Source organism: Lingula anatina, chromosome 6, assembly GCF_051362555.1.
Source record: "Lingula anatina isolate TDL-2025a chromosome 6, LinAna3.0, whole genome shotgun sequence".
Classification (NCBI taxonomy): domain Eukaryota; kingdom Metazoa; phylum Brachiopoda; class Lingulata; order Lingulida; family Lingulidae; genus Lingula; species Lingula anatina.
In genome coordinates this window covers 12,058,241-12,080,363 of record NC_141772.1, presented here as the reverse complement: position 1 = coordinate 12,080,363, position 22,123 = coordinate 12,058,241, and the positions used below count along the sequence as shown (strand labels likewise).

At 35.5% G+C, this 22,123-nt stretch overlaps 1 protein-coding gene across 1 annotated transcript; it reads left to right on the top strand.

Annotated features, from left to right (window-relative positions):
• Positions 1-193: 193 nt before the first annotated feature.
• Positions 194-21,324, top strand: LOC106179533 (DDB1- and CUL4-associated factor 1). The gene is made up of 37 exons (XM_013563206.2): positions 194-365; positions 806-882; positions 1,525-1,598; positions 1,781-1,897; positions 6,695-6,832; positions 7,079-7,373; positions 7,825-7,964; positions 8,299-8,400; positions 8,832-8,990; positions 9,217-9,257; positions 9,592-9,730; positions 10,025-10,234; positions 10,489-10,658; positions 11,013-11,132; positions 11,441-11,543; positions 11,943-12,062; positions 12,375-12,446; positions 12,660-12,741; positions 13,096-13,235; positions 13,501-13,582; positions 13,729-13,853; positions 14,212-14,385; positions 14,822-15,039; positions 15,372-15,447; positions 15,799-15,860; positions 16,210-16,276; positions 16,599-16,670; positions 16,962-17,018; positions 17,381-17,463; positions 17,774-17,858; positions 18,054-18,287; positions 18,653-18,746; positions 19,154-19,258; positions 19,537-19,610; positions 19,829-19,912; positions 20,255-20,342; positions 20,817-21,324. Exons 1-37 carry the CDS (start codon positions 250-252, stop codon positions 21,011-21,013), a joined length of 4,392 nt encoding a protein of 1,463 aa, XP_013418660.2. The 5' UTR covers positions 194-249; the 3' UTR covers positions 21,014-21,324.
• Positions 21,325-22,123: the final 799 nt, after the last annotated feature.

The following is a 22,123-nucleotide window of genomic DNA, read 5'->3' as shown; positions in this document are numbered from 1 at the left end:
CGAGCAGCATGGAAGACTGCACGAGCGAAATTTTTATAATGATTTGATTTTTTATGCTTCTTCGAAGAAAAGGGATCGTTTGTGGTATTTCCTGATGTTTTAGAATAATTATTGTCAATCATGTGGTAGTGTTATCCACCTAGGCTGGATCAGTCATGTTTTAGTGCACTTGTTATCTTTCTAGAAAACAGCCCAAGTGTGTATTTCGGTTTGTTTTGAAATAGTTCTTCTTGACTTATTTGAAAATTTATGATTATGGCGTCATCTGGGAATGCTTTAGACTCGGTTGCAGAGGTGACGTCGCTTCTTGAAACGTGGGAGCGTGAAAATGGAAGTGGTTTTGATCCGGTGCCAATTCTTGACAGGTACGGACTATTATCTATTTGGACAGCGTTTGCTCAGAACTTTGTTGAAGCGGGTCGTTTTGACATCTCTTATGTCTAAATGACCACTTATCAGTATTAGAATTTTAGATTTTGAAATATTTTGCCTATGAGTTGATAATTGTCCAGTAGAGTTGGTGTGGTAATTTGGCCTAGAATGTATCTTATTAATGGCAGGCGGAAAGAATACTGGCATGCTGATTTTTAATTTAAAATGAATAAATAAACTTTTACAAAAATTAAATGATGTGCTATCTGTAATCCAGAAAACCAAGTGAATGTGGTGAATGCTTCATTCCATTTCTTCTGCTTGAGTCTGCAAGTTTTTGGGTTGCTGCAAGTCTCCCATTATCTGATGAATTTGATTAATTTATTTTGTTTTTGACTAGCTAATGCCATTACATGATAATGATTGTTTCCAGGCTGTGTCAGTTACTGGAGAAGGAGACAGATGCATATTACAGGGTTGACCCAGATCCCTTTGATGACAGACATCCTGGTAAGCTATGATAGATGACATTTCACTTCAAGATCTTCACAGGGATGAGATTTTTCCGACCATCAGCAGCTTTCCAACTTTTTGAGTGGAATTGGTGCTTATAACAGCAATGAGATTTTTCAAACTATTGGCAGACTTTCGACTGTGGGAAGCCTAAAAGTCTCATCCCTGTCTTCAGTAGGTGGAAGCTAGCCAATACAAAATATTTCATAAAAAAGTTTTTTCTTTTTTCATCAAAATATCATCAATACATTTTTTTTTCTAGTCAAAGTTATTTTTTTTAGCCATGAACAAATGTTTCATATATGCTTGTCTTTAATGTAGTATGTATTTGATGCTTTTGGCAGTTCGTTAAAAAAAAGAAACAAATGCCTATACTGTTTCATTGTCTACCATCAGCTGAACATTTGTTTTGTAACTAAGTCTGTTAAAAAAAAAAAACAGATTTGCTCTGTCTATCACTATTAAATGAATGAGATATTAATGTTTTTGTCTAATTTTTATGTAAAAATATGTTCATGGTTTTCTCTTAGTAAAAGAATTTAGTAAAAACAGTAAGTAAGAGCCTGTGAAAGTAAATGTGAGCCCTTGTGTCTATTAAAAGTTTTTTTCTTGATTTAAAAAGTGAAATTCCTTTTTCAGGAAGGGCAGACCCCAATTGTGCTCTGGGACATATGTTAAAAGCTGTACTGAAGAACAGCAATTTTATGGAGAAGGTATGTAATATTCTTTTATTCTTTACTTGTAGTAATTTGCTGAATTCACAGAATTGATTGTACATTTCAAAAGAGACAGGACTTCTTTAATCTGGCTGTTTTTTTTTCTTTATAATTGCTTCTTGAAGCACACATTTTTCTTTAGTACCTCAACACTAAAAACTTATTGCATTGGTTTTTAGGTTGTCAGTAATTATGCAATGAGCGGTAGTGAGCAGGTATCCCAGCATTCAGTGGTTTGCCGTCTGCTGTACAATCTTCTACCAGGTTTAGAAACAACTGTAGTCTTTCAAGAAAATGTAAGTAAATTGTGGAAACTGGTAAAAACAAAAGGGAATGTAGTGGCACCGTGGGAAATTACCCTGGAAAAAGATGTAAATAAGAAGTCATGCAAAAATACAAATGTGTAACATGTACTGTTTTCCATCAAAAATGCTACCAATACATAATATTGATGAAGTCAAAGTTTGCTGCACAAAATATTAAATATTTTATTTTATGTAGATTTATTTTACCTAGCATATATCTTGATTGTAAACTGTAGGATCTTGAAACAAATGTACTTAGTGATACTCAGAAGTCAAATTTTTATTCAATCCTTAGACCACTCAAAAGCCAAACAAAGTGATTTCCTCCTATTTTCAATTTCCTGGCTAAGTTTAGAGGCTCCACTCCATTTCCTAAGCTAGATCACCACATGATAACATTTTTTATGTACAGACACAGATGTGTCTGTACATATAGCCATCATCTGCGTCTGTCGTCGCCGTCGTCGCCGTGCACTTTTACCAATAACACGATAAGTGGAAAACCATTTTACCTATTGACTTGCAGAACTGATGAATATTCATAATACGCAGGTCAAGTTCGAAAATCAGCATGATCGGGTCACTTTTAGGGAAATTACACTGTTTTTTCCCTATTTTCAGCATATATGCAACACCGATAACACGATAAGTGGAAAACCGCTTTACCTTTTGGCTTGAAACTTATGAAACTGATGAATATTCATAATACGCAGGTCAAGTTCGAAAATCAGCATGATCGGGTCATTTTTAGGGAAGTTACGCTGTTTTTTCACTTTTTTCAGCATTTTTGCAACACTGATAACACGATAAGTGAAATACCGTTTTACCCTTTGGCTTGAAACTTACAGAACTGATGAATATTCATAATACGCAGGTCAAGTTCGAAAATCAGCACGATCGGGTCACTCATAGGGTATTTATGCTGCTTTTTCACTTTTTTCAGTATATATGCAACACTGATAACACAATATAAGAAAAACAGATTGGTCAATTGTCATTAGAATTGTCACAGAAGGGGCCAATCTTACTAAAACGCAGGTTGAGTTTGAAAATCAGCATAATCAGTCCATTATTGTACCACCAGCGTTAGCGCTGGCGGAACACATGGTTTCGGTCCCGTCCGGATCGTTCCGCCGGCTCCGCCGGACGGCTACCGTTACCGCTTCTCCTCCTAGACGGTAAGGGCCCCCGTACCCATCTCATGGATTTAGGTCACCTATAATCTCAACTCGTTCCACGTAAAATTTGGGCTTTGTCGGTATTGGGGTCTGGGTGTGGCACTCATTGCAATGCACCCTTGTCTAAAAATGGCAAAATTAAATGCTAATTATCTACCCTACGGAAGGAGTTATGGGAAAAATTTCTATAGACGGCTTTCCAAAAGTCATATGTGTAGATTTCAAATATACCCTTGGATTTGACCTTTGACCTCTACTTCAAGGTCAAATGGGCCAAAATTTTCAAAAAAAATGAAATTTTTTACGAAAAAAATTTTTTTTGCCCTGTTATTCAGACACCACACAGACTTAACCAATAATATTATTGGAAAGTGTTACCCTTCAGGTCATCTTTCATCTCCATGAATTTGGGGTCAATCGATCCATTTTCACGGGAGTAGCGGCCATAAGATACCGAAACTGAAAACTGTCTCTTATTCGGGAACCGTTAATGCTAGAGACCCATTCTTTTTTGCATTTTGTAGAGCATGTAAAGCCCAACACTGGAGGTGGTCTCGATTTTTTTGTATTCCATACGGTTTTCGAGTTACGCTGTATCAAAAAGTACATATTGGTGGTAAAAGCAAAATGTGCAGTACGGTAATGGATAATAAATTTTGAACTCTGGAAAAATAAAACATAAGGCTTGGCAAAGCAGACAACTTGTGTTCAAAAATGACATTATTTCATCAAATTTGAACTTCTGAAACTTCAGAGCACCTCCTATTTCAAGAATTTTGACCAAAATGACATTTTCTTTATTTTAATTAATTTTTTCTGTACGAAATTTAAGGCACATTATGGTAACTCCAAAATTATAACATCTAGTCCCTTATATCTCCAAAACTGGCAGAGATAGGTCCATAGTTACTATTGAAGTTGAATAGGAAGTCATATACTGGCAATCTTACTATGACCTTGAAATTGACCTTTGACCTACTTTTCACCATGAACTGAACTTTGCAAATTTTGCTTCCCTTTTATCTCCAAAACTGGCAGAGATAGGTCCATAATTACTATTGAACTTGAATAGAAAGTCATATACTGGCAATCTAAATGTGACCTTGAAATTGACCTTTGACCTACTTTTCACCATGAACTGAATTTTGCAAATTTTGCTTTCCTTTTATCTCCAAAACTGGCTGAGATAGGTCCATAGTTACTATTGAACTTGAAAAGGAAGTCATATACTGGCAATCTAAATGTGACCTTAAAATTGACCTTTGACCTACTTTTCACCATGAACTGAATTTTGCAAATTTTGCTTTCCTTTTATCTCCAAAACTGGCTGAGATAGGTCCGTAGTTACTATTGAACTTGAATAGGAAGTCATATACTGGCATTATAAATGTGACATTAAAATTGACCTTTGTCCTACTTTTCACCATAAACACAACTTTGCAAATTTTGCTTCCCTTTTATCTCCAAAACTGGCAGAGATAGGTCCATAGTTACTATTGAACTTGAATAGAAAGTCATATACTGGCAATCTAAATGTGACCTTGAAATTGACCTTTGACCTACTTTTCACCATGAACTGAATTTTGCAAATTTTGCTTCCCTTTTTATCTCCAAAACTGGCTGAGATAGGTCCATAGTTACTATTGAAGTTGAATAGGAAGTCCTATACTGGCAATCTAAGTGTGACCTTAAAATTGACCTTTGACCTACTTTTTATCATGAACTGAACTCTGCTAATTTCTTTCTCTTTTAACTTCAAACTTGACAGAGATAGGTCCATAGTTACTCTTGAACTTGAATAGGAAGTCATATACTGGCAATTTACTGTGACCTTGAAATTGACCCTTGACCTACCTTACGAAGAACTTAAATTTGATTGTACCATATATATATTTTTTGCAATAGTTAAAAAATTCTTGTTGATTGCATTTTTACAGCTTGTCAAGCACAAAACTGGTGGCTGTGTCCCTTATTTTGTGTATGTGGGGGTCTATACGAATGCGTTTGCTCCAGCTGGTGGTACAATATTTGGAGGCGGTATCGCCTCTCTGATCCTCTAGTTTTAGAAGTTATGCTGTTTTTCACATTTCCTCACATTCAATTCTTAGGCATGTTAACAGTCTCATTATTGAACTAATAAGATATGTAAATGTGTTTGTTTGGCATTTCCTGCATCTTTACAACATTGTTAGTTGATTTTGTAAAAATGATGGTAAACTTGTTATCATGTATTGTGTAATAAAGTGTCAAAAATGGAAATAAACTTCCTCCATTCTGAGATTCTGAACATAGTGGATGAATGCATCTGACAAAATCTCAGAATGGAGGAAGTTGGACATTTAACACTGTTCTATTGATACTTTTCCCATCTCATCAATTTTCTTCATTGGTCATATAAAAATGGCAGTAAAATGTTTATTTTGTTTTATGTTAAAAAGTGTTAAAAATGGAAATAAACCCATTTCAGAACAGTGCTGTCTTGTTTACATTTTGGCATTTTCAATATGTGACTTTGAAGTTCCATGATCCTGAAGACCTTTGCTTGTCACATTTCCTGAATATCCATGATACTAATATTTTATAATTAAAAATTGATGGTCATTATGCTGTTAAACATAATGTAATGTTGCATCAAAATTTGAAGAAACCCCTATTTTGGGCACTACTCCCATGATGACCATTTAAGGAAAATCATGTCAATTGCTGTTCTCAAACTTACAGGAAAGAAACATGGGTCTAAAATACAGCTTTAGTAGGCAATGCAGTCTGTTTGGTAATTTTTTTCTGGCAGTTAAACAGTTTTTTTTGTGAAAATTTAATTTTTAACATATTGGCATTTCCAAGGTGTGACTTAGAACCTCCACGGGCTTGAAGGCCCAAGCTAGTCACATTTTCTGAAAATCCATGACACTTATATTTTATTATTAAAAATCGATGGTCATTATGCTGTTAAGCATTATGTAATGTTGCATCAAAATAGAAGAAAACACAATTTTTGGTGCTGCTGCCTTGATGACCATTATGGGAAAACCGTCTTACTTATGACTGTCAAACTTTAAAAAAAGAAACACAGGACTAAAATGCAGCCTGAGTTAGAAAAGCCGTCTAATTGGCTTCTTTTTCTGGAAGTTATACATTTTAGTGTAATATTCATTTCTTTTTAGCATATTCATTGTGGGACTCTGAGCTCCCATGGACATGAAGCCAAATGGTAATCATATTTTCTACATGTCCATCCTATTTATAGTCAATAAACAAAAATTGGTGATAATTATTCTCTAATTTATTATGTAATGTTACATCAAAATTGACAACAACTGCTACTGCAAACATTATGAAAAGAAAACTGTCCTCATTATTATAATTTAAACTTACAAGTAGGTTTTTAGGATTGGCCTTCAGCTCATATGAGAAAACCAGCTCTATTGGATTATCATTTTTATTGTATTTATGCATTTCTTGTGAAATTTTCATTTTTCTCATTCTGGCACTTTCTAATATTTTGCATCTTTATTTTCTGTTTTTTGTCTGTACATTTGACAGCTTTGCTGCCTTGTTTTCACATTCATAATCACTTGTTATTAATGCTGGAAGTTTCTGTATGTTTCAGGAGAGTGTTGTTGCCAAATTATTCTCATGGTCTGAAACTGCAGAGGAGCCACTGAGGTCGTATGCCACTGGGTTACTGGCAGGTGCCATGGAGAGCCAGGATATCGCTGCCAACTTTAAGGATCATAATGCTGTTTTGGTGGGTTATACCCAAGATCATTAGACTATATAACCAGTTGAGATAATATGCACACAATTTTTTTAGAATTGTGTTTGGACTTACTATGCTGTGAAAATGATAACATTATGTTCTTCTCACCAGAATTTCAAACTCGTGTAAAGGTTATTCAGTTTATTTAACAGGAGACAAGTGATTTGTCACCCTTGTTTTGAATGGCTATGAGTGATAAAAAAATTGGTAATTATTATCCCTTTCACTTGTCAGGTTCCACTGATGCTGCAACGCCTCCATGGTCTACTGAAAGAGAATAAAAACACAACAGTGGCCCAGAAAGAAAGAGAACGCTTGGATACGTTAACTGAAAGGCCATTTGCTAACATAGGCAAGAGTAGCTCTTCTAGTAGCGCAGTAGAAAGTTGTGTAAATGAGACCGTAGCTCCTGAGAGAGAAAATATTGAAGGAGAGGGAGATGAGGAGAGAAAAGCGGGGCTTACCCAGTTGCCTAGTTCCCTCAGTGTTGGGGCATTCACCAGCCCTTTTAAATCTAAGAGATTTGAAAGTAAGAGTTGTTTGAAGATTGACTGGTACTGATGGTACTGATGGGCTGTTGCTTTACAAGTATTGCTTTCCAGATGCTACAGCTGTGATTTTTTTTGATGTGAATTATGATTTTGATTTTATTAGTTTGGTCAAATATATTAAACTATTTAGTGTCTGAATAATGTCTCAGATCTGCGTAGCCTAATAATTCAAAATGAATGTTACAATTATCAAAGATGAAAGTACAAGAGTCATAGTTTGCATGTGTGTGTGTGTGTGTGTGTGTTAGTGTGTGTGTGCATGCGTGCGTGCGTGCGTGCATATGCACATTTCCATCTAGCCGTGATTGATTTTGATTTAAATAATGAAGGTCGGTGTAAAATTAATTTTAAATCAATAGTTTTGTGTGCTGCCAGAGTTCATCTATTTATAAAAAACTATCACTGAGACATTAATATATTATCTTTCAGTGGGTGAGTGCAGTAGTAGCAGCTGGGCGGAGATGGAGCCGTTTGTGATTGGGTCATCTTATACCTTAGATCCACTGAGCAAGGAGATGCAGCAGAGGCTGATACTGCAGTACCTGACACCTGTAGGGGAGTATCAAGAGGTTGGTGAAATATTTTTTTTTCTTTTTTAACCATTTTCCTTAGTTTAAGCACTCAGTATATTGACACCAGTAAGTCTGGATTGATTGAGTTAAAGGGAAAAATATGTGAATATTGCTTGTAATAATATAAACTAGGCTCTTTCACACTTGTAATTTTCATTTTGTTTCCCCCCTCTTTTTTGTCCCCCATATTGATTTCCATTTATGTTATCCCCAGTGGTTTATATTGATGTTTTGCTGGCTTTTAGTAGTTTCCGTTGTGTTTTTATTGTGGCCTTGTATAAGCTATCCAGACTATAGGAAGATGGTTGAGGTTCTGTGGTATTTGTTTCAGTTGCTGGGTTTCATGTTTGAACACAAAGCTTTGGATCTTATCTTCCACTACATCAACCTGAGAGAGAACAGGGATGTAAGGCTGGCATTTGATGCTTTGAAGGTAATATTCAATGCACTGGATAAATATTGTATAGTTTACATATAAAACTCCATGAAAAATTAATATTATATATATATACATATTTATTTCAACGGGTAAAATGATATTTCATGATAAATGCAGCTTCAATTGCCAAAAATGGTCATATTTGTGACAAAATTTTATTCTGTTTTGTATCAGCAAATTGTGTTGAAAGATGACACATTAAAAATACTGCAATTGAAAATATATCAATATTATTATTATAATATATGTACAGTATATACACTCCAACAGGTAATTTAAAACATTTCATGACAATGCAGTATCACACCTTCCATCCAAAAAGTTCATTTTTGATCTATTTTGTATCGCCATATTGTGGCTGAGCTTGACAGATGAAATGCTGAAAGTTTAACATGTCATTTAACTTGACACTTTTGTCACCATAGTTCCTTGCTGCTCTCCTGTGCCACAAGAAGTTTGCCATAGAGTTCATCAACTTGGGAGGTGTGCAGAGACTTTTGGCTGTCCACAGGCCCTCTGTAGCTGCAACAGGGGTCTCCCTGTGCCTGTACTACCTGGCCTACTTTGAAGATGCCATGGAAAGGGTATGTGACTGCTAGGGTTTTCACAAAATTTCAATACAAATTTGGATGGTCCATATATAATTTGTTATTTGAAAAAGTAATTATGTAGATTTTGCTGATTTTCCCCTTTTCGGCAGACTGGTTCTTAGCTTACCAGTGAAATGGCAATATTTTCAGAATTATAATTTGTTTAATTTTAGATTTGCAATCTTTATCTGGTAATAATATATTTTCCCATTGTTGATAGGTGTGTCTCCTGCCTCAGCACGTCCTGTCAGATCTAGTCAGGTAAATTTTTATAGCCTAAGAGTTATAACATCTAATATAGAACAAAAAAGATAATACAAGTGAACAATAAAGATAACACCTTACATTAAAGCAAAATTATTGAAAGAGTTGATAAACTACTGCTTTCATAGTAACTGTTTAAGCTTATTACTACTAATGATAAGATATTGAAGATCTTGTAATATTATAATTTTAATATTTCAGTTTTGTTCTGTGCAACTTAGGAACAATAAGAATAATTTAAACCAAATGAAAGAGATAAGGGTCCTCAATTTTCATAATTTCAACTGTAATGATAAAGTACTTGTCATGTTATATTTTCTCGATATTTTAGTTTTGTTCTGTGGTTACTGGAGTGTTCTCATGAGTCAGGGAGGTGTCATGCCACCATGTTCTTTGGGCTGTCCTTTCCATTTAAAGTTATCCTGGAGTTATTTGACATGAAAGATGGGTTGAGAAAACTGTTTAATGTGGTATGATAAGTCTTCTCTAGTTGGCATGATTGTAATATTTTCTTAATTTTTCAAAAAAAAAAAAGAAAAGATATTTATTTGATTTTCTGTATCTTTTTGTTGAGTAAAGTGGTTGCAATCATCTTTTATTTACCACCTTTTATGTTTACATGTTAATAAATTTTCAGGAAGTATAATTTTCCACAAATTTTACAGTTTCATAATCAGAACTAATAATAGCAGTTGTTCTAGAACCAAACCTAATAGTAACCATTGCCATATTTTCATACTAAGCATTCATAATAACCTCTTCAGATGAGCACATTGCCCATAGTAAACATAGAACTACAGGACGCAGACCTGAATGAAGACGTGGTGTTCACTAACAGACAGGCATGTCGCCACGTCACCGTTGCCTTGAAGAAGTACTTTGAGGTTCACCTGGCCATCAAAGCAGACCACATCCGCAGAAACCACCTCAGGAATGAAGGCGGAATGCCCATGATTGAAATCCCTCCATATAAGGTAAAGAGAGACATTAGGATTTATTTGATGGTGTTTTTCTAAATCACTATACAAAGTTCAGTCTTTGGATTGTAATTATTTTCTCATACTTGTGAAAGGTTGAGAGTGAAAATAAGTGTTTTCAATTTAAAGTAATTTAAACTAAACATTTCATTGATCATCCTTGCATACAGTATAATAGTTCTCAGGTTACCTTTGTTTATTGAGATGAAAGTATTGTTTCCTGGATAAATGTTGTGATATCCGATTTTCAGGCTGCCAAATTCCCTACAGAAGTCATACAAGAAAACATGGAGATCCTGCTGGAGTACATGCCTCTCAGGATGTACTGGGAACCCGTCAGTGAGTTTCACAAGCTGGGAGGGGTTCAGCTTCTCTTACAGCTGGTTGCCATGGCATCAGAGTGGAGTTACTACACTGGAAAGTAAGTCAGTAAAAAACTTGGCTAAGGTAATTTATTTTGTATACACTAATGATATATGGATTAAAATGTTTCGTTGAAGGACAGCGTGGATTTTTGTCATCCTAATTAAAAGCTTTCTGTGTTCATTTGAAACAGCCTGTGCTGTTGACCAAAGGGATATTAGAGAAATCCCATGTTTAGGAAATCGGTTATCCCCTTCTCATTCTCAGTAAAAAATCTCTGTTTAAAAGTAAAATGCAAGAAATTAATTTTTACCATTCACACTTTTATGCCATTGATGTGATGGCAGACCTTTTTTCTCTGAACTATGAATATCAAACATATCTGTCAGTGAGGAGTTGTTTTCATTAACAGAGCGGAGACCATCAGATCTGCACTGGATGTGCTGGGAGTATGTGCCACAGTACCCAAGGTCCAGTTCAAGCTGGCTGAGGCCATACCTCTGCCTGAGGATGTGTCCTCCCCTGCTGTCAGGTAATGCTAAAGTCTTTTTTCTTATAACAAGAAAGGTAGCTTCATGTGCAGTATCTTTATGCTGTAACCGACAGTTATTTTCAGTATTAAGTTAGTTTACATGCACATTTTATTTTTGTGCCTTGAAGTGTTATTTACAAAAAAAAAAAGTATAAACAGTCAAAGAATGCTTGCGTATGGATAAAATTGAAATGATTTTTATTAATTAGTTCAAATAAGTCATTGCTGAGTGTAACATTTCCCTATTAGGTAATGAATTGAAATTTCCCTTTGCCATTTTATTTAGCTGTATTTTCTTTTGTTCGCAGTATCTTGTTTGGTCTTGCTGACAGTGACATCCTTCCAGAGCCTGAGGTGCAGAAGTCTGCCCTCCATGTCATTATAAACTGTGTGTGTGGACCACCAGTCAGGGTAAGATCAGGTCAAGATCATTGCAAGGTCACATATCGGGTGAACAGCATTTTAAAAGAAAAGACCCATGTGATGATGATGAACCTTTTGGTGTAATGCTCTTTAAAGTGACCCAGGTTTCAGAGCTGGACAGGGAAGAAATTTGTATTGAGATGATTCCTTTGGCACAGTTTTTAAGCCACGCAAGTTACCTTTAAAATTCCAAACCAAACAGGAATGGTAAATCATTTGTATGTAGTTTATCATGATGTTTTATATTGAAATGGAGAAAGTTATTTACTTAACTTGTATTTTATGTTGTTATTTCATTATAATTATTATATGATTTTTAAGATGTAAATTCTGCATCTGGGACTGATATTATCTCACTTACAGTGTGTCATTTCCAAATTGTTTCAGCTTGGCAGTAATGTGGCCAGATATGTGTCTGGAAGTGCCAAGAAGAAGACGGCCATCAAGACAGGAGCTGATGTCCTGGTCAAGATGTGGGAGTGTGTCAGGTCCAATAATGGAATCATGGTGAGGGAGGGGGGAGGCACATTTTTTTATGGAGTGTATACAAAGAAAAAAACTCAATAATTTGTTTGATTAACAATATAGGTCATTTTGATAGATTTCATACTTCAGTATGTTTGGAATGGGGGTGTACGTTTTGATGTGCAGTTCGCTAAGTTTTTTTTTTTTTTTTTTTTTGCCAGATGAATTATTTTTACTAATTACAGGGAATACATTACAAATTATTTAAATGATTCAGATGCCAAGATTGAAACATGGATTTTATATTGCTTTTTGTTATCTAATTTTATAATAAATTTTACAATATTTTTCTAGGTGCTGTTAAAACTTCTTACCATTAAAGTACCTATCACAGAGGCTGACTCCATCAGAGCTTTGGCTTGTAAGGTAAGACATTAGGAGATAAGTAATAAGATCTAAGAAAACTTCAGATTTTGAAATATTGCTCAAGGGTCCAGTATCTTCTCTCTCTCTCTCTCTCTCTCTCTGAAAAATGTAAAAAAAGGTAATTGTATAATATTGTTTTAGATTTTGGCTGGGATTTTACTTACATGTAGATCTTTAAATTACATGGAATAATTTACCTGTTGCTATTTGCAGGCATTGGTCGGGATGTCAAGGTCTGAGACCATGAAGCAGATCATCAGCAAGCTTCCATTGTTTAACAATGGACAGCTGCAACGTGAGTGAGCTTTTAGAAAAAGCAATTAGCTTTATTTTGGAGCATGTACAATTGATTTGGACTAACATAGGTGTTGCTGACAACGGTGTACCATATGGGGAATATTTTCCATTTTGCTCTGAGGATTTTTTTTCGTTGAATGTACAAAATAAAATCCTAACACCAAGTGCTGCTTGCAAAATTAATTTGTTGAAACACTGTTTGTTTGCCTTATAAACTTTTTTAAATCTTAGCTGATTGCTTATTATTAAGTGAAGTGTAAATCAGTTGTTAGCTGTTTGCCAAATGAATGGTAAAAGATATTGATTTCATGTATAAGTTTTCATTTCCAATCCTGATTGTTCATATTTTCAGAACTGATGAAGGAGCCAGTGCTCCAAGACAAGCGTCTGGAGCATGTCAAGTTCTGTAAATATGCCAAAGAACTGATAGAGAGAGTGTCTGGTCGGTCTTCCAACCATAACATAGATATATCTTTGGACAGGATTAGGAAGGTATAGGCTCCTTTTTACTGTACACTAATTTGATTTAAAAAAAAAAAAAAACCTTTGATTTTAGATGTCATCTTTGAAATTAAACTTTAGAATTTGTTGGAATGGTGATCATTGTTTATTTTTTAATATTTGAGAAACTGAAAGAAAAGCAGAGTTGAAAATTTTAGTTAATTACAGGGATCGACTGTCTGCTTTGGAAAGAAGCAAAAGAAATGATTAAAAAATGGCTTCAGCAGGTTGATATAATTCTTACATTCTACTTCAGGCAGATATTGTGGCCCAGACTAAAATATTGTACAATGAAAAGGAGTTACTGCAGCTTATCCATGACCACCTGGTCTCTCAAGGTGATTCCATAAATTTATAAAGTTATTGTTGTCTATTTATTTATTTATCTTTTAATTAATATATTAATAAGTCTATTTGTTTATTAACTTATTTATTTTGAGGAAAAATATCAAAAGCTTTGATCTGCATATGTTGTATGTTTCAGGCCTGACAGAGACTGCGGGGTCCCTCCAGAAAGAGGCCAGCCTGCCGCGGTGCAGTACCCCCCCTGTGGTCCACCCAGAGGGGGCACACATATATGCCACACCCACCACCTCAGGGAAAACCTTGGTAGGATAAAGATGCATGGCCCATATTTTTTTTTCTAAGGGGCTATGTAAAGTATTGATCATAAAGTGTACGAAATGTGAAAATATAAGATTGATTGCAAGCTGTGTCAAATGATGATAATATCTTGATATGGGTTATCATTATGCTATTAGAGTCACATCAGATTGACAAATATTTATTCCTTAGAGTTCTAGAACTTCTAACAAAGGCCGTCATCAAATTGTAAGTTAACTGTTTAAAAGTATTTTTTCTTATGGTTGATAATTATCCTGTATGATCCAGCCACCAAGCTAATGAACATTTTGGCTCATTGTTTGTTTCAGTACATGTAATTTATTTATATTCTGTGTGTTTTCAGGGCAGACAGTTGAGTGTCCCTGGTCCCAGCACCAGTGGTGTCAGTATCGGCAGTGGTGCCGGCGGTGGTGCCAGGGCGCCCCCTCCCAGTACCCCGGGTACCCCAGGCCAGATCAAAGTGAACATCATCAGCAGCAAGACTAATAACTTTTCTCCTGTGATAAATAATAACAGGGTGAGTGTGCTGGATTTTGAGATTTGCCAAAGATTTAAGGTTAACATATTCATTTAACGATTTTGTTTGTACAGTTACATTGCTGGGATCAAACCGAACTCAAAATGAGATGATGAATCAAAAAAGTGAGTTTTATGTTTTCATCAATTTTTCATTGTCATATATATATATATATATATATATATATATAACAAAATAAGTATGTTCAAAATTTAATAGCAAATACCATAGATGGGTTGTTGAAAATGCATAATGGCACTTTGGTGTGAGTGGAGAAATAGAGTGTTGAATGATGTGCTGAAGCCTGTTTAATGTATGCCTGAGCATCTGTGTGTATTGAGTAGAACATCATCTGATTCTTTTGTTTAGTCTTCTGAGGAGGACATTTTAGCACTGCAGTAAGTTATATGTCAACCCATTATTTCTTGCTGTTCAGTTTCCCGTCAGCAGGACCTGTCAGAAGCCAGAAAACAGTCATCTCGCTGTGCAGACACATTCCTCCCCGACCACCTCCAGGCATGACTTCCGCCATGGATCTCTCACCCACATTGAAAAGGAGGTCAGCCTGGATAAGATTGTGACGGAGTACCTGCGCGAGCAGCACGCTCTGTGTCCCAACCCTGTCGTGACGTGTCCATCGTTTTCTTTGCTCAAGTGAGTGCCTTTGTTTTATAAAGAATCATTCATGTTCATTTAGTTGGAAGCTGTATAGTGTCTCTGATATTAAGGGTTTTATTTTGAAAAATATAGAATAATTTTCATTATGTGTTTTCTTTGTATGAAATAAGTATAATGATTTAGTGCATTTACTTTTCATGCTGGATGTGTTACTCAATCTTTTCTGTTTACTGCCATTAATTAAAGATTCCAAAGGGTGTTTCAGGAAAAAAAATATGTGATTAAATGAAAAAAATAAGTTGATTATTAGAATGTTGTACAGAGAAGGGGATCTAATTAAAATTTTACACCTATGAATCTTTCACCAGGCCCCACAGATGTCCAGATCCACGGCGCCGCAGCACCGCCCCAACCAGTATTACTGCCAGGTTACACAGGAGAGAGGTAAGACCATAGAAGTCTACACACTTTATACCGAAGTTAAAATGTCGTTGTGTACAGTTTTAAACTATAAAAAGTGGAGAGAAATATTAACCATGGTAAGAGGAGAAAGCTGGTGCCACCCTTAAGAGTATTCCAGAAGTAAACTTAACCAGATAAGATTTCGTTGTTAAGGACTCCAAAGTCTTTGCAGACATGCTTGTATGTGAAATTGGTGTCAGGCCACTGTTGCTATTTTAATTCCCCACTTCTTTCAGTACTAACAGTTTTTTCTTTAATGTGCCCCAGAAGAAGCCCTGATATTCTCTGTTCTAGACATAGTGTAACAGTGAGCTCTGTCTTTTCCTTCTCTAGATCTTACCGCCTTATGGTGGAATAGAAGGTGCTAAACTCACCAGGAAACATGTATATAGCAAGTAAGTGAATATGGTCACAGGAATGGATTATTCCTGAACTTTTTTCTTTAAAAATGGGGCAAGTGCCGCCAAGAAACTGATCAAGGTACATTTTATATGTGAGATATTAAGTTCGTGATGAAGAAATTGTGGATTTTTTTGACTTTGGAATTCCACAGATAGATGATCAGTACCCATTACTAATTTGTTCACCAACCATGCAATGTTCCATATGGGTTTACTGTGGCCTGGCGAAATAGCATGAATTATAACATAAATGTTAGTTGGAATAAATCTGAGAAATTTTAAGAGGGGAGATGTTTCCTTTGTCATTTAATTTGGTTAAAACTTGGTCCTTTGTTTACTTCAGATTTCGGCCAGTCAGGTCGTATAGGGATAATGAAGAGGATGACTGCTTCTCTTGCTGTGCTTTTTCTGTAAGTTTTGTCGGTATTTAAAAAAATATATTTTTCATGTTAATTTAACATATTAATGTGATCAGTATTGAGTCAAACTAGCTCTGCTAACTACTGTATGCAGTTTGTGATATAAAATACTTCCTCTTTTATGAAGCCCTTTTGGAAGTATCAAACAAAATATTGTTTGCTAGAATGATACAAATTGTATGCTGTTGAGTTAGTGCATTTTGACCTGGATGGCACTATTATTATTCTCTGTATAACATTGTCCTCTGTAAATGACTCAGGGAAATGATGAAGCATTATTGTCATTCATGTTTGTGACCTTTATTTATTCCAGAATGGCCAGGATTACTTGATGTTGGGAACGTATGCAGGAGAACTGAAGTTATTCAACATACAGACAGCTGAAGTTTGTATTGGTTTTCTCCTCTATTTAGAAATTGATGCAATGTGTGAGAAATTCAACTAAAATCTGATATTACTTTAATAAAACAGTGCAAAATGGCTAACTGTAGAGTAAGAAACGAAGAACAGGACAAAACTGGACAGTTTAATTATGCTGTATTAATGTTACATTTGAAAAAAAAAAAAGAAAAAAGGAAAAAACACGTCGACTAGTTGAAGTTGGAAAAGATGACGGTATACAGTTGAATTTCATTTAATATGTCGTGGTAAAAACATTTTGATAATCTTGTTTCAGGAAGCGGGGTCCTATGTCTGTCACTCTTCACCCTTGACACATTTGGAGCAGTCCAGGGTAAGATTTGCTGTCCAAGACACATTTTATAATGCTCCAAGATATAGGTTCAGATTCATAAGAAAGAATTAAGTCTCCTGATAAGAAAGGATTTAAATGTAATCTTAAAAAATGGAAACCACTTAGAACCTTTTAATGCGACTAAAAACTAGGGTAAGTCAACACTGACATAATGTCCATTTGATTGAAGTAAATTTTTTTCAAATTTGAGGAATCCCACAGTAAGCTTACATAAAAGTCATAATGACCTATTTGTTTTAACTACAATGAGTATGAAAGATAAAGTATTACGAAAATAGGAATCTATTATCATTCCATTGGCTCTGAAGACCTAATGCCTACGCCTACTGCTATCTTTTCAGGATGGAGGGCTGATGCTGACATCATCATCTTGGGGAAGACCTTTGTCTGCTCTTTGGAAAATGGACAATATATTTGATATGATGTACGTGTGAAAGGAGTTTATGACATTGGTTTTGCAGCAATCTTAGAAAATAGTTAAAAACTATTTATTATAAAATTTATATGCACATGTTAAATACTAGCAGGGAAAATTGTAGTAAAACTACTTTCACTATGCTTTGCTTGGTTACAAATATGGAAGGCAATTTTCATGGCTAGACAAGAATGAGTAGAAAACTCGGATACATGTTAACTCTTAAATGAACGTGTTGAAGAGAGAGTGTTGTGTATTTTGTAAATGTTTGTTTACAATGTGTATCTTTAACATTTCTAAAATGTTTGTTTTCTGTCAGGCATGGTTTTGAGGAGGACCACTATCTGGAGTTCTGCAAGCAATCTCAGGATAAAATTATAGGCACAAAAGACGAAACAGCTCATGTAAGTGACGGGTGACAATTGAAATTGTTCAAATAGTTCTTGTTTTCTTTTAGTACCACAGTCACAGTTATAACCTGTCGAATGAAGAAAAAAATTGCAAAAGCAGTTGTAGCATATATCAGGTTTGATTTAAAATTATTTTTATTATTATTCCTCAGTCTGTTGTGTTTTCAGTGTTTGTTTGTTCTGTTTCAGATTTATGATATCAACACAGGCACCTTACTAATGACCTTATTTGATCAGGACAAGGCCAATAACTACACGCGCAACAGGGCGACCTTTAACTCCACAGATGACCTTGTCCTCAATGACGGAGTATTATGGGATATTGCCAGCGGGAAACCCATCCACAAGTTTGACAAGTTTAACCCACACATTAGTGGGGTTTTTCACCCTATGGGATTGGAAATAATTATAAATTCTGAAGTGGTATCCTTTTACCTGCAAGCTGCTGCAACAGGAAACACAAATGAGACGGGGGGAGGGGGGGATATCATTGTGAAGTTGTTTTTATCTTGTGGCTATAGTATAAAATTATTTACATGTTAGATAACTGCATTGTTTTTATTATAAAAGAAGTAGTATGAAATGCCATAAAGGTCAAAGGTATATTACTGTGGAAGTGGATACAACTCAAAGACAAACCTCTTCACAAGTAATACCATAAGTATTACCTTTATAAAAGTAAATACTGAGGCAAAATAATCATCTATTTTGCTTTTGGTTCATAGTCTTGGTAATCTTTAGTGTTCCCTTCATCATGTTTCTGTGACATTCCTCAACTGCTCTCATAGTGGGACTTGCGTACCTTCCACCTCCTCCACACAGTGCCTGCACTAGACCAGTGTGTGATCAGGTTTAACACAGCAGGGGACATTATATATGGTGGTAAGTGGGACAGCAGTGGACCTAGATTGTGTTTGGTGTGACTCTGTTGTGATTGTGTTAGATGTGATTTGGTTGTGATTGTGTTAGGTGTGACTCAGATGTGATTGTAGTAAGTGTGATTGAGAGGTGATTGTGCTTTGTGTTGATCACGATATAAAGGTCTATTTCTTTCCTTCTTTGTTCAGTCTCAATATCTTCTACACTTTTAAATTTTAATTATTTTGTATTCTCTTAAGTTTGATGTTTTATTTGTTTTTGAAACTGAATATTGTTATCTTAAAAATAAAATCGATTTGGGTTATGGGTGAAAATTCACAAGATTTTGAGTTGATTGATAACATGTTATAACAAGCCATTTTGACAAAAGATGTGAATTGCCTTTATGTTATGTTATTTTGTATCAACAGCTATTCATCAGTTGGAAGAAGATGAAGAGTTAGCAGAGAATACAATTAAGAGTCCATATGGATCTTCATTCAGGACATTTGATGCCACAGATTACAGTAATATAGGTAAGATATGAGATGTGAACTAGTTTTGTTCATACTATTATGGAACATTATTAAATTAATTTGAAGTCACAAACAAATATAAAAAATTTGGATGGAAACCATGCACCAGTTGCCAAGATTGGAACGTAATTCAATCCCAAGTGACAGAGTAGGACTAGGTTTTCATTTCAACTATGGCTCAAGTGTGTTAGTTACCTGAAAATTTCTGCATGTTTACTAAAACGCGCCTCTCTGAGGTGCCTTTGGGGCAAAGCTTAAATTGTTGTCCAATATTTCAGCCACAATTGATGTGAAGAAGGACATATTTGACCTGTGTGGGGACAATTCGGACAGTTTCCTAGCTGTGATAGAGGTGAGATAGGGTTGTTGTCAGGAACAGTTGAACAGTCTACTCACTTTCTGCATCTTAAGTGTGCTCTTTATTTATATATAATTTATTAACATTCCTGGGCATGCTCTGAAATTTTTTCATCATACCAGATTTCACTTCTTTTTCTCATTTGTTTCAATGGACAAAAACATATGATCTCTCTGAAATGTATTTATTTAATTTTTACTTGCATCTTCCAGAATCAGAAAATTGATGACGGGCTATCAGAAGAGAGTTGTTGTCGTTTGTATGAAGTTGGCAGACTTCGTGATGAAGAGGACCAAGTAAGACCTAGTTTCTTTAGTTTGTGTGTGTACACACACACACACACACACACACACACACACACACACCTTTGTAACTCTTAAGTAATAGTCTTGCATAGTCTGCTCAATTGCTTTAAGTGATTTTCCTTTTTATTGAGAGAAAAAAAAATGTAAAAAGAAAGGAACTAGTCCTATGTCTCAAACCAATGAGCCACTGATTCAGTGAATAGGTTGTAGAAGTTGATTTGAACTGATTCAATTTAACTTTAATTTTGTGACAAAAAAATTAGTGAATAAGTTAAATAAATAGTTAATACAGTGTGGCTAGTGAAATGTATAACTTTAACTATATTTTCACAGGAAGAAGAAGAGGAAGAAGAAGCAGCTGAGGAGGAAGAAGATGAAGATGATGACTCTCAACTGGATGATGACGCAGAAGATAATGTTGGTATGTATAATTGGATTGATTAAAATGGAGCAAAAAGTATAGAAAATATGCAAATGGTGTAGCATTAATATCATCTAAGTAATAGGAACTGAAAAATTAATATAATGGAAATAAGTGAAAAGTTCTTTTCAAAGTTCTCTTGTTTTTTGTTTGTTTTTTTTTTTTTTTTTTTTTTTTTTGATTAGTTTTTTTTCAACGATGTAATCATCGTGGACACTTAGTCATCCAAAAGAAAGGTATATATTAGTTGTAACTGCTATGTATACCTGAATTAAAGGCCCCATTTTTTTCCCCCAACATATATTATAACTACATCAAAATCCTTGGACATGATTTTGAATGTTGCCTTTTGTTCATAAAATGATATCATTTTCCTTGGACTGGAAAGAATGACCTTATTTTCTTATTTTTTCTGATACCGGGACTTCAAATTGAACAAAATTTTAATCCGTAAAAAAATCTGTTCCTTTCCAGACATGGAGTTTGAGCCGGGTTCCGAGGATGATGGTTCTGAAGCTGAGGAGGAGGATGGCAGAGAAGACAACGAGGAGGAGGAGGAGGATAATGAGGAGGAGGAGCTCTTCGAGATGGACTCCGACAACAACGACGATGACTCGGATGCCTCATTTGATGACGATGTTTTGTTTGAGTTGTCGTCAGATGCCTATTGATTTTTACATAGAAATGTTATGACTGCGGAGTTTTCGTATTGTCAGGAGGACTGTCACAGTACCTGCCACTTGGTTGTATGATGCTTGTTTATCTGACAACAGAAAAGAATTTTTCTAGGTGGAGGAAAGTTTGGAACTCTTCCTGAACATTATTTGTCAGGTGACTTCTTGATTTTAATGAAATGTGAAGAAGTGGATTTTTCTTTATTTATTTTGGTACATGTACACTGAAATGAGACCTGTCACCTTGTGGACAGTGTAAATTGGAAGAAAAAGATGGTGAAAGTAAAATAAATAAATTATATTCTTAAGTCTTGACAATGGTTCTATGTTGAAAATGTTTAGATTTTAAAAGCATCTTTGATAAATCATAAATAAATCTATAAGGGTTGGATGCGCACAATTATTTTGTGTGATGACAATATTTCGGTAGTGAATTTGTGAGAAAAATCCAAAATTTTGCGTCAAACAGGCTTTGAGGATCTCATGCTGATCACATTCGAGCCCGACAAGATCACACCAACACAATTCAGTTGGATTTCACTATACACCTGTGACATCCATCGCGTCGTGGCTTATTTATCCCCGTTTATTTCACGTCCTTTGTCTACCTCACCGAGCTAGCCCGCGTGGCAGGGGATGGTAATCCTCGAGGGACCATTGTCCCTTTCCCTATTACTTGGTACAGGTGTCATTCGTACCATCTGTGGAATATATACTTCCGGTGTAACAGGAATGGAAGTCCAGGCTCCCATGTGATTAGTACAGGTTAGGATCAGTTGGAGTATTGGGGTTAGTATATGGGACGAATGTCACCTGTGCAAAGTAATGGGGAACGACTTCGGTTCCTAGCGGACTTCCATTCCTGTTACACCGGCTTACCCTAACCTGTACTTATCATTTGGGGCCACGGACTTCTCTCCCTGGTATTACCTTTCCTATAACACAGGCTCACAAAAGAATAAATACATATATGGGTCGTAATTCGTGTGTTATCTGCCCAGCTTGGTCAAGGTTGGTGGATGGCTTCTCTGATAGAGGCCAAGTAAATAAAGGCAGATTGTTGGTCTAGAATTAACGTACTGGTACCTCATATAACCGACTTGTTTA

Bases quoted from the DNA above. Each gene is read 5' to 3' on its own strand.
- LOC106179533 (XM_013563206.2), top strand. From the start codon at position 250: ATGATTATGGCGTCATCTGGGAATGCTTTAGACTCGGTTGCAGAGGTG. The intron at 11,544-11,942 runs GTAAGATCAGGT...AAATTGTTTCAG, and splicing joins TGTGTGGACCACCAGTCAGG to CTTGGCAGTAATGTGGCCAG. The intron at 19,913-20,254 runs GTAAGACCTAGT...ATATTTTCACAG, and splicing joins TTCGTGATGAAGAGGACCAA to GAAGAAGAAGAGGAAGAAGA.